We start from the raw sequence: 12,824 nt of genomic DNA, 5'->3' as shown, positions 1-12,824 counted from the left end.
TGAACACTGGGTGTAAATTACAAATGAGCTGTAAATCCTCCGGCTTTAAAACAAACAAACAAAAAAATAAAACAAAACCTCCAAAGAAAAATCATACCATGTACTATTTTTGCAACATGTCCAAAGCCACCGCGGTCCATGGAAATCCGTTTACAAAGCAACTATGGCAGCTGTAGGCCTCCAAACCAGTAATAACTTGGAATTTCTCTCCAGTTCTCCCTTGCATATATATGAAGTCCTGCATGTTTTTAAAGTTTCAAACTGTCTGCATAGAAGCAGCATTTTAATAGCTTCCCAGAAGTATGACAAATCTGCTGTTTTAAACACCTGCACATTAAAAAGCAACTGCAGGTATTTGCATAATTATCTATCGGTGCAATACATTTATCCCTAAGTAATATGAGCTTTATAAATCAAAGACTAGCAGTAAGTATTTCTAAATGCCATAAATTGTATTCAAAAAAATAAAGTTTTATCTAAGATTAAAAGAATAAACTACATGAAGTGTCAGTCCTTATTTGGGTAAGAGTAATTCAAACATGAGAAGTTTCAAAGTAAAAGGTCCAAATAACTGTCAGCAAGTCATATGTGCACACAGATTACATTAAGATGGAAATTTAACATAATGTGGAATTTTACTAGCCTGGAACAAAAACAGGCAATTCCATCTTACAATCACATATTAGATCTTCAAAAAAAGTTATGAGAGGCAATACTAGACAATCAATGCTTGAGAAATCATTCCTCCTTATTTATTACTGTCACAGTAGTTGCAGTAAATTCAGGAAGTCTGAGGTCAACAGTACTTTTATTGTATAGGCTATTACTCTATTGAGAAATATAGAAACTGTTTAATAACAAAAACTATCCAATTTTCCAAGTATATTTTAATTTTAGTAATGAGTACTGGAATCTAAACATAAGAACTACCAAAATCCATTTCGTAATATATGAAAGAGCACTAAATGTACTAACTACAACATTTTCCTTAGGAGTTACAGGAAAGATATCCTGATGCAAACAAGTTCAAATGCAGAGTAATTACAGTTAAGATAACCAGGCATGTATGATTTGGTCTTGTTTTCGTAACATGTTACTCCTTTAAAACGATTACTGATATGCTTAAAATTAGTAATTTTCTCACTGTTTTGAAAAACTTTAACAATACTTCTATTGCTTCTCTTGTTAAGATGTTGTTGAGTCTTGCTCCAAATATTATTTTTTCTATTCAAGATACAAGCCAGAACTTCACACCACCATATCCTTACCTTTTTACCATTGCAGGATTGTAAAGATAGATCTTCATAAACTGTCTCTCCTTTTCATGGTAACCATAAAAAGGCCTGGAGAGGAAGAAGTAAAAGCAAGAGGCTAGCCGGTTATGCAGTGGCATTTATTCTGCTGCAATTTACCATGAAGCGTATTAAAATTGAGAGGGGGGAAAAAAAACACAGATGAACTGCATATCCAGGAGACTGAAAACTCCCACGCATTGGGCCAAAAATCATTATAATCCAAATGTATTACTTAATAATACACTGTCACTCCATTTCAAAACAGAATCTTAACCCATTATCTTTACACACTATTAAAAACACATCACACATTTCTGAACAGACATTTCATAAAAGAGGCTGACTCGGTGGGGTCAGATGTGGAGCATGCACATGCGAATTTGGGGAAAAAAAGGCAAAAGCAAGAATGGAAAAAAAGAATGCAGAGGCTGGGTAGGTAACACAGGGCTACACTGCACACTTTGCAGTAGAAATTTCAGTCTAATTAACCCAGTCTAATGCAGGTAGGTGGGTTCATCAGGAAGCTCTTACCATGGGTCACAAGTTTGCCAGAGACGGCAAGACTACAAAATGACAGGTAGGTAGTGTTTTTTCAATGCTGCCACTCCCTTTCTGAAGGACTAATTTAAAACATTTTCCACTTTATTTGGTGAAATGCCAAGTACTCAAAGCTGCAGCTGATGCTCTACATTACTAGTATAATGTTAAAGATAAAAACAATAGGCCCTACGCATGTCGGAATATCTAACAAAAATTCACTTAAGCACTTCTGGCTTAGCATTGTTTCTCACCTTCCCCCCATGTAAACTCACTGATGCCATATCATAATAGCACTTTCACTGCATTTATTAGCACTGGACTGCCTCAAAACAGCGTTCAACTCTTCTGATAAATGTTTTAACAAAGTCCTTGAGAACATTAATTCCGCAGATCAGGTGTAAATGAATAAATATCAGCTGTGTAATGTAAATAACTGAACAATGAGAGCAGCTTAAAAGAATGAATAGCTGCCCCTTTCCAGTGATTACTAGTCATCTCGTGCACTAAATGAGGCATGAATCCTGAAGAAAATAGGATTTGAGAATGCAATTAAAGAATACATGTCATAATGAATATGTCAAGATTAAGCTGAGGTTGCACAGGCAATATTAATTCTGGTATTACTTGACTGAATTACTGACTTTTCAGCATCAAGAATGCTAATCTAATCTAACATGCTTGTAATACAGCATGTTAAGGAAACAGGCCATAATTCAACACGTTGCGTAAATGCAAGAAGCCTACAGTTTGCAGTAATCGTGACTGAAGTCAACAGAAGTCCATGAATACATCCATTTAAATGTTACCTCTCCGAAATAAAATAAAATCTCTTAGTCAAGAGTATTATTAGAAAGTGCAGCTTTGATGCTTACTTGCTAAGTCTAAAAAATGAGGTAGTAAGAAGGTTTTCAGTCCTAAATTAAACGCAAACTCAACAGAACTGCACAACCACAGCATTAATACTGCTGTCCTTAATACGATTATGTTTGCACACATTTATACCGAACTGTTTCAAAAGATGTTTGTGCTATTAAAGCTGATATAAGTTGTAACAACAAACTGAGAGCTGAAAAGGAGAAAATGAGATCTTATATAACGAAGCAATCTCTTACAGAAATTGTCGGAAACTTAATGACAGTTTATACGCATTGAGTTACAATGGCTCAATATGCTGTAGGCAGGGAAATTAAGAGCCAGTTTTAAAAAAGTCAGCACTTGCATGGCAAATGATCCATACTTACACTGATCTGGCACAACAGGGAAAGTAAGATTTATGAGCCCTTCAAGGTTAGATATGAACACCTACTTTAACTACACGATGCAAGCGGACAGCATATTTTAACCCCTTGCTTATCCCTGGACATCCACTATGTTTGAAGTTAACAAGACAACAATCCTATGTTAAACCCGCAAATACCCTTATTACGTAACAATTTTCCAATTAATATAGAAAAGAACAGATAATCTCCAAGATTTAAATTAAAATACAGGTTTCTCACCACGGAGACACTCTAAGGTCCGTGACTCCAGTCAGAACAGAAGAAAGCAAACAGGTTTCTGTCACTACATAAGCATGTCTGTCTACCCAGGTAAAAGATGAAGGTGTGTTGCGATTTCTGCTAGGTGTATCCCATCAGCCTCTTAGGTAAGCAAAGAAAATACTGGACACAGTCCTTCCAAAGCTTCTTTGAGGCAGTGAGAGTCTGACCTGCAGTAATGACTTGAACTCTAAGGCAAGAGAGGTGAGAAAGAGGCAGGTTCTCCTACTCTGTGTCTGCTGCCTTCTCACCGATTTGAGGAAGAAAGATTGCCTTCAACACTCTAATCCGCCTGGGTTAAACATGAACAGCTATGCCAACGTCCACACAGCTCTCAAAGAAATAACAAAAATAAAAAATACAGTGGGTTAGCTTTCCTGCTATTGCAAAAACAATGTTCTGATTAAAAATATTAATAAAAAGAGATATTGCAGGCATTTTGCTAGCAATATCTAGACGATAGAACTACAACTAGCTGGGAACAGAAAGATTATCTTCCTGAAACTAATTGTTGGAAAGGATTTCTTTCAACAGAGCGTGGAACAAGAAAAGTAAAAGGTAGTGCTGCACAGTACTGAAAATTAGCATTTACATTGTTTTGCAGATGAAAAATTCAATGCATATACAGATTAACTGTTTTCCTCCAGGACAGCTTGCTATTATTCACCATGATTTGACACATTTTTCAGTCCTTGGTTATGCAAGTCAAATAAAAATTGATCAAGAGAATCCTTAAAATGTTAACATCCCGTAATAATATATAGTTTCAGCAGCAGTAGAAAGCTACACTAAATAAAAACAGAGCAGTCAGCTTGACAGATAAGTGAGAGCCTCATCTTCATGGTCTGTGCTGCTTGGAGGATCAGATGGATAAGCATGACCTGACAGTTGCTGTGGTAGACTTCGAGGGGCCATCTTAGATGATCAAAAAAAAAAGACCTGGAGGCAGACTCCTGCAAGACATGCTTGGTCACAGGGAACCTAGAATAAGCCAGACATGTAGCAAATGCTGGCTGGAAAGTACTGCTGTTATAGCAGAGACAGAAAAAACTGAAAGGAACAGATTTGGAAACATGACGGGCAGTAGGATGCAAGTTTAGGAAAAAATGTTGTGCCAACCATTTGTGTCAAGCATAACTGTTGATTATGTTAGTTTAAAGCAAGTGAGAAAAGTTTTTCAGTTGTACAGGCCTGTAGGAAATCACACATGGAGGGGAAAAGAAAAAAGAAAAAGGAAGAGCACAACAGTCACCCAAGTCCACGTTAAGTGTTTCTAAATCAAACTGCAAAAAGCATTTCAAAACAAATAACAGAAAGAACCGTAGCAGGTCATACTTACATTCCGGATACTAACGACACTTTGAAAACATGTTGAACAGTAGAAGACGGATTGCCTAAAGCCACATTAAGTGCTCTGTCAATGCTGAATGCCACTTTGCGGAGATAGCGTTCTGGATGCTGTCCAAAACCATCATACGGTACGTAGAGGTAAGGAAAGATACCATGTAAGTGGAGACAAGTCTTTTGACCTAAAAAGAGAAGGCAAACATTTATTTTTGAATGACTACATCATTACTTCTTTTAAGTAGTTCCCCAGTTTGAAAATTTTTAGGATATTTTCAGGTTCTACTGCCAGGGTAAATCGAAACAAGTTCAGATCTAATTCATACAAAGGTGCCAATTTAGAGCAGTTCTCACAGTTGATTCATTGACTACAGCAGTAAGAATCAGATGTGGTTAGATGACATACACAGTGGCAAATTCTGCTATCATATAAGCATGATCCTAACAATTTTATCTGTAACAATAAGATAACACCACTCTGAGAATAATTTTGCATAGTGAATTAGTGTTGGATGGTTAATGGTTTCCCAGCCCTTGTAAATATTTTGAGATATCAAAATGATTCCCATTCCTCACTGGGATGAGCATATAACTTCTCAGAAATTAAAAACGAATGACCTGGTGGATGCTCTGGACAGCCATTGTTCTAGTCATTAAAGCACAAATTAGGACGTAGAAAAAAACAAACAATGATTTTCAACTTTTTCATATGTGAATCACTGTGAGGTCTCCACAGGTCTCTAACCTTCTACCAACACGCTTACTTCTCAGCTTTCGCTTTCATGAGTCTGCAAGAACAGCAGAATGAAAAAACATACCACGAAAAACCATCGTGCTAGACTAGACCACAGCTCAAGCTTTGGACAAGGTAAGGACAGCGACGTGGATCGGGATATCCCAAGCATGACCATTTTATTTTTATTTTTTGTCTCTTCTCAGCTGTAATACATGTTCTTTCCTTTCCTCGCCATAAAACACCAGAGCATGCATTCACTCCCGAACCTAACAAATTCCACATCGCCACCCTCCAAGCTCGCAAAAGCCCTCACGACTTCTCACTGGTCAATGAAAAAGGTTCGCAGAAAGCTACTGTAAACACACACCGACTACTCCCCACCCCACTGCAATGACAGAAAAGAACAGCATTTGGTATTCTGCTTGGCTAGGCACTCTGCACCAAGGCAGCCAAACAGTGTCTGAAGGCAGCGCTTTCATCAATCACAACACTACAGGGAGGCAGCGCAACCTCACTGGTCCACAACTCCAAGGAACAGACTTCCACGAGTTTATTCCTCCAACCTGAGATTATTTCTCAGCAGAGGGACCTTGCCTGTACTACTTACACTCACTCATCTCGCATCTGCGTGGATGCACCACAGGCCACCCAGTAAAGAGAGCTCCAAGTCCTCTAATGAGCAAGCAGAGCAGGCTTCCCGGGTGAGGATGTCTGTCCATTTTTACACCTAGAAACAGCTCAGAGGATGCTGGATGCTAGCACATGGGGCTGTTCTCCACTGGGATTTTTTCTTTTCACTTCCTAGAAAATCAACCCCATCAAGTTTCTTCAGCGATGTCCAAATACACCCCAAGTACACAATACGCATTCATAACGTCGGGGGCACGTATGATGAAATCTGCCCACATTAAAGAAACCAAACTAAAGGAACTAAACAATATGAACTACAATTTTTTGAATGGCAAGACAAAGGGCAGAACCAGCAGCTTTATATGGCAGGAGAGCCTCTGCCACCTTTTTGTGGGAAAAGTCATTCATTAGTAGCATGTGAACTGAGGCAGTATTGATCCGTGCGGTGATGGCAGACAATTAATTTTCTGTACAAAGTCACCAACAGATGTGTGTCTCCCCATGGCCGTACTTAAGACTGCCTCAAATAAAGGGTTTTTAACCCCCATATTAAAAACAGCAGTGGTCTAAACTTATGCAGTTCCTTTTTTTCCCTTTGCTTTTTTTTTTTTTATTATTAAAAAAAAGCATGTATGCAAGAATGACATTCAAGAAAAAAATCGTTTTTTTCATATATGTTTCTGCGAATGCTTACTGAGGCATTAAAAAAATGAACAAACCAACCCACCCCAAGCTACACTTGACATTGGAGCTACAGAATAAGAACTTCTGGGCAGATATATAGGTCTATTCCCCTGTGAACGTTAGAAATTCCCACTTTTGTTACCTTTAACTTGCCAAGCCAAATCAGTTCCTCACTTGGGTCTCTTACAGAAGTAGCTATGAACTCTTGTTCTTTCTGATAGTGCTCAAATACATTTGCTTTAATGGTTGCCAAACTATTCTGAATTATAATTAAATCGTGCTCCCCCACAAAACAAAATTACAAAGCTCTAAATAAAACAGGGAGATGCTCTGAACTTATTATTTAAATTCAGGTTCCTTTCAAGTTACAGAGAACAATTAATAAAGCTTTTACAGCTAGCATCTGGTTACTCAAGTTAATTGAGTTAAAAATATATATCCATTTCAATTGCAGATATTGCACAGTTTTTGCTGAACTGAAACACCCCTTTATTGCTGAATAAAACAGGACATGTACAGAGGAAGCTTCCTTCTATTCCCTTCCGTCCCCTTGCCCTCTATTCCCTTCCTGTGCACAAAAACCAAAACCAACCAACACCATGGAAAACACTATAGCTTTCGATTGACCAAAGAATCAAAATGCCATCTAAGTCCAGGGAAATCTTCGAAAACACACACACTGAGTCACTCCTCGGTTTTGATTCTGCCCAGAAAGCAAGCAGGCTGGCAGCTGTCGAGTTACATGGGTTTATACAGTTCCTCACTTTGCTCCTTGTCAGCATTAACTCATTTTTCATGCCATTTGGTTGTACTTCTATTTTTATTTACAAACCGTGTTACCCCGAGTCTTACCCTACTGATGTAAGCACAGTCATTTGTTCCCGTTGTTGAAGTAAAAACCCCAAATTGCAGCAAAGGTTGGGGTGCTGGGTCTGAGGCTGGACCCCAGAAGCAGGGGCTGTGGTTTGCACTACGCTGCTACAGATTCGAGTGGATCCCTTCCAACAGAGCCACAAGAAGAAAACAGATCTACCCGCTGAGGATCTCAGACCACACAGGCTTACAATTAACATAAATTACAAACTTGGCCTGGGATAAGGTTAAGAGGTTTTATGCTTTAAACACGTCGATCTCATGTTTCTCTTTCTCTTCAGAGATACAGACAGCAGCACATTCGTACTGCTGGAACAACAGCGACCACCTACAGGGCCCAGCAGATGTTATTTTTACATCCATTCATCAGTTCCTTTGCATCTGCCGCATCGATGGAAGCAGTGCTCTACACACAGTGCAATCTGGAGAAGAGCCATCCAGGTTGTAGGGCTGCTCCCCTCAGCTTCCTGAGGCAAACCTGAAGCCATGCAGAGGGATTCCCAGTTTCCAGACCAGACAGGCCACCTACCTGTCTGCAAGAAAAAGGTTTCATCACAACCGTTCTGTACACGAGCAGTACGTATGATGTCTTTGTTAATAAATGAATGCAATTGTGTATGCAAATGAACCGACTGGTGGTGATAACGGGCTATCAGCCTGGATGTGGCTGCTGCCCAAACAACCTCTCTAGCCCGAGCTCTTTTAAAGAACAGGGTCTGCCCCGGTTGAGCTATCTGCAAGTCACAGAGCGAGCACCCCAGCACGTGACTGGAAGGGGCTCACGTCGGGAAGCAGAGCTGCAGCTTACTCACAAGTTTTTTTCAGGCACCGAGCGAAGCAGCGAATGAATGAACGTGAGAAGTGCTGCTGCAGCACAGAAAGGCAGCAATACACAAAACCTCAAGATGTTACGTGATACTCGAGCAGCAAACTGGCTGTATTCCAGGAAAAGAAGGAACTGGAAACTAAACATCGATACAGGTTAATAGCCAGAATAACAACCAATCAATACATAAAAAACATTTAGTTTTTTAGACAGTAAAGAAAGTGAGCCCTAGCATTTTTTTAGACAGAGCCCTAAATCCACACTTACCAAAGCAAGTGGCATAAATGTTGCTGAAGCATTAAAGCCAAACATAGCATTTTGTACACTTGAAACCCATGGGACAGGGATTAAGAAATCAAGCCTGCTAATTTTTGAAGCTGGTTGCTGTATGCATTACAATTAGGAACACATACCAAATGTAATCCTTGCGCTACGGTATCATTTAAAATAGAAGAAAAAGCTGTAGTAAGCCTGAGACAGAAATCTTCGATACGATTAGAAGAGAAATGAAACCAGGAGGATAAAGGAAAGCAAAGCGACTAGATTTCTGCTCGGGAACTGATTTCTTCTGACCACCAGAAGGCTCAACCACACAGGATGATGGGCATGGATAAAACTGAGATGCAATCACAGAATCACAGAACAATTGAGGTTGGAAGGCACCTCCGGAGATAATCTGGTCCAACCCCAGCTCAGACATAAGTACACTTCATTTCCCAGTACAGCAAGCTGCAGAACCTGAGGATTAGTATTCCAGCATCCTCAGAGAAGTGCTTATCCTCCATTTGAAAATAAAATGTATTTTGCTTTGAACTTCTAAAAACATCTTTGAGCTAAGACCAAATTGGACAAGTTTCAGCACAAATGAAAACCATGAAAAATATTAAGGAATACGTTTAGACAAGGATCCTGACAGCTGCCTGAGCTACATAACCTAAGGATTCACCACAGCTAGCGCATGGAAGTCTGTGTGTGAGGAGGAGACAGAAGTCCATCAGTTCTGGATTTCATAGAAATGGAAGGGACCTTTAAAGATCTTGTAGCCAAGGCCCAAGACCACTGACAGAAGCAGGGACACCTCCCACCAGCCCGGGCTGCCCAAAGCCCCATCCAGCCTGGCCTTGAACACCTCCAGGGATGGGGTACCCACAGCTTCTCTGGGCAGCCTGTGCCAGGGCCTCACCACCCCTTGTGGTAAAAAGATTTCTTTCCAATATCTAATCGAAACCTAGCCTCTTTCAATGTGAAGCCATTGCCCCTTGTCCTACCACTACACGACTCAGTTGAAAACAGGTCTCTTCTCCAGGCTGAACAGACGATAGATCTCATCTCATAGTCTAGATAAACACAACGTTAGAGAAAAGTTCAATGATGGTCTACAAGCAACCATATTTTCCTGTGGTGTTTTTGCCACAGAACAAGATACCCCGGTTATAAGAAGGCAAGCAAGGGCCACAGGGAACAAGTGCACAAAAGCCGTTCCTACATGTAAATGAGCATTGTTTTGTTGAAACTCTCCCTAGGACTGTTACTTTAATTACTGATCCATGACACATTTTTCCCACACCACCATACAATGCAACAGGATGGGAGCAAAAAGGAGAAGGCAGCAGCACTTAAATACATGGCAAAATTCCAAGATTTTAGGAAAATTCTGGCTGGAGATTAAGAAAATGATGTAAAATGTGGAAGACAAAGGGCTTTTTATGTGTTTGCAATCTATTAAAAGAACTTTAAGTGCAGTTTTGTACAGTGGCAGGACTAATCAAACACGGATCGTATTAGTGGAAGAACGCATGTGAATGCATCAAGTGTGTGGCACAGAAAGGCTGGGAAGCCAGAAGGGATTCTCTTCCTTCACCAGTAAGAGCAAAGCAAACTCAACAGAAATCAGAAGATGCAACATTAGCATCTTTAAAAGATGAAGAGGTATTTTCAAGTAACCGTTTAACTATCTAGATTGAAAATTTTCAAAAGAACCACAAACATCCAACCCTGTAAGTGATAACGACTACTGGGAGTGAGAGAATTATCAATTCTGTTAGAAGAAAAAATAAAATAAAAATCAAGATTTGCAAGTGGCGCAAATACTAGAACAACAAATGGTAAAAATATTAGAGTAGTACAATTTACTCCACCCCAACTGCTAGCTAGTAGCAGTGTGAGCATCCCCTGCACAGGTCAGACAACACTTTAAACCATCTCACTCACTGCAGTGAGTTTGTCAAGGCACTGATCACTGAATGCTACTCAATACCGAGCTACTAAAAATGGATAGGACTCCATTGCTTTATATACTGCTAATACAACCTGCGAAATGAAAGCCATCACTCTTTGATTCACACAGAAAGCAAATAAATCACATACATGAATTCGGAAACAAGGTAATGCTTTGATGAAGTCAAATCCTTTCACTGGCATAAGTCGGGAAGGCCCTTTTCTCCTAAAATGCCTGCCATATCATAAAAAACATAAAAGAGTTCCATCTTCTAATGTCAAAGCGTCCTTTAACAGTACATTACACTTATGTAAACTCTTCAGTGACTAAATGAAAACTCAACATTTCCCAGAGTCCTACATCAGGCCATCTTTTTTCCAAGAGGGTGAGAAGAAAGAAAGGAGTCCACACATTGTAGTCTTAAATACTGGACACTGGAGAAACAATAACAGAAAAAGATCTTGCATCAGCAAGATAACCTCAAAGCAAAATCAAGAACAGAGCCCAAAGACCATATTTCATATATAATATTACACATTTGTGTCAAAGCTTTCAGTTTTTCTCTGGCACATATGAAAACACTTATTTCAGTAACATTTGTAAAAGGGCTAGCGAAATAGTTTAATTAAATTTGTTTGAATCCAAACAGAGTGTTTGGCTAGAGACTTGCCACTGTTTATAGTTTGTCAGTCAGTAACTGTTTCCTCTAACATGCAACACCTCTACTCTATTTTTTTCTACTAGAAAAAAAAAATAAAGTTTATCCATGAGGAAGATGAGGGCTGTGATTCATTACAGCTCGATTATTCCTCACCCTTGATGCAGAGATCCTTAGAGAGGGAGAAGGACTGGGTTTTCTATTTGTAATTTAAAATTAGGAAACTGTGCTGCCAGGTGCATATTGAAGTAATACCTAGCCTAAAAATAAAGAGAAGAGTTCAAATACCACCTACGGAGACTTCATGTGTGGCCCTGGGCAAATTGCTTACCACAGATGATGCACTTTCTCGTGAAACAGCTGTAACTGTACTTTCGTATCTGAAAGATCTGTTACAGGGATAAATATACAAAAAGAACACTACGGCAGAAAGTTGGCTTCTCGGAGCATGCAACAGCTAGAAAAACAGGATGAAGTGTTCACATAAGCAGCAGTATCCTACTGAGGACATCGCCACGTCTGTCTCAGCAAGCCTTCATGAAGAGAAAGCAAACTTGCACAAGCAGTTTGCAGGCCCAGAATCTCAAAGACAATAGCCCAGGTAACACCAAACAAAATTACCTTTGAAACACTGATTTATTTGAGTGCCCAAGTACACACTTTGGTTGTCACATCTCCAACTGATACCTGCTCAGTTAATGCGCTTGCAAGCAAGCTTTTGGCTTTTCACCAGATACAAGTTGTGTTAGTCACCTGAAACATGAAACGTAAGAGAATTTGGTTTACCAAATCCTGTTTTGTCCAGTCTGGAAAGTCGTACAGTCATCACACGGAACTGTGTGACATAAGCAAGAAATAAACCCAAAGAAAAGCACAGAAACTGAAACAGCAGTATGCCAACTCAGTGAGGTTGTCCTGATGATTTCCATAAAACTACCTGCTCCTACCTTGAATTGATGGGTGAGCTATGTACAAACCATTCTTCATAAGTTTGATGATTTCTGAATTAGGAAGAAACAGCAACACTGGTTTCTTCCTTTCTTAGTACAAACAAGCGGACATACAAGACTAGGTTTGGTACTTGTGTGTCAAATACCCATCTACAAAATGAGCCATATGAAATGTTATTCTTGCTTCCTCTACTGGCAGACAGCTCATGTAAGCAGCTGGACAATATCAGTAATATTTTTATGAGTGTCAAAAATCACTGGATAGGATGCCAGCTAAAATGACCACGTGAAGGTGGAAAATGCAGCTGGCCCTAGCTGCAGATCCTAACTATCATACTAGGCTCTTGCCACATACAGGCTGGCAACAGTGGCCAAACTATTATTCCACTATGAAAAACAACCCTATGACTGCAGCAGAGGGGCAGGCTGTATTAGACCACACCGACCAAAGCACAGCTGAATATAAAATAGAATATTTCCTACTCCCACTCCCAGATAAGCTTGTGGTGTGTGTGCTTTACTGCATCCCGTA

General features: G+C 39.7%; 1 protein-coding gene across 1 annotated transcript in view; it reads right to left on the bottom strand.

Moving 5' to 3' along the window:
• The window catches only part of REV3L (REV3 like, DNA directed polymerase zeta catalytic subunit), a 115,310-nt gene that overhangs the window by 66,389 nt on the left and 36,097 nt on the right, over nucleotides 1-12,824 (bottom strand). The window contains exons 2-3 of the mRNA XM_068677689.1: nucleotides 4,713-4,902; nucleotides 1,269-1,343 (exon numbers count right to left, since the gene is read on the bottom strand). Of these exons, the coding sequence (XP_068533790.1) occupies nucleotides 1,269-1,343; nucleotides 4,713-4,902 (265 nt within the window). The remainder of the gene's footprint in view (nucleotides 1-1,268; nucleotides 1,344-4,712; nucleotides 4,903-12,824) is intronic.

This window comes from Anas acuta, chromosome 3 (genome assembly GCF_963932015.1).
Source record: "Anas acuta chromosome 3, bAnaAcu1.1, whole genome shotgun sequence".
In the NCBI taxonomy this organism is placed as follows: Eukaryota; Metazoa; Chordata; class Aves; order Anseriformes; family Anatidae; genus Anas; species Anas acuta.
Note: the sequence above shows the minus strand (reverse complement) of the source record. Positions and strands in the feature narration are given on the sequence as shown.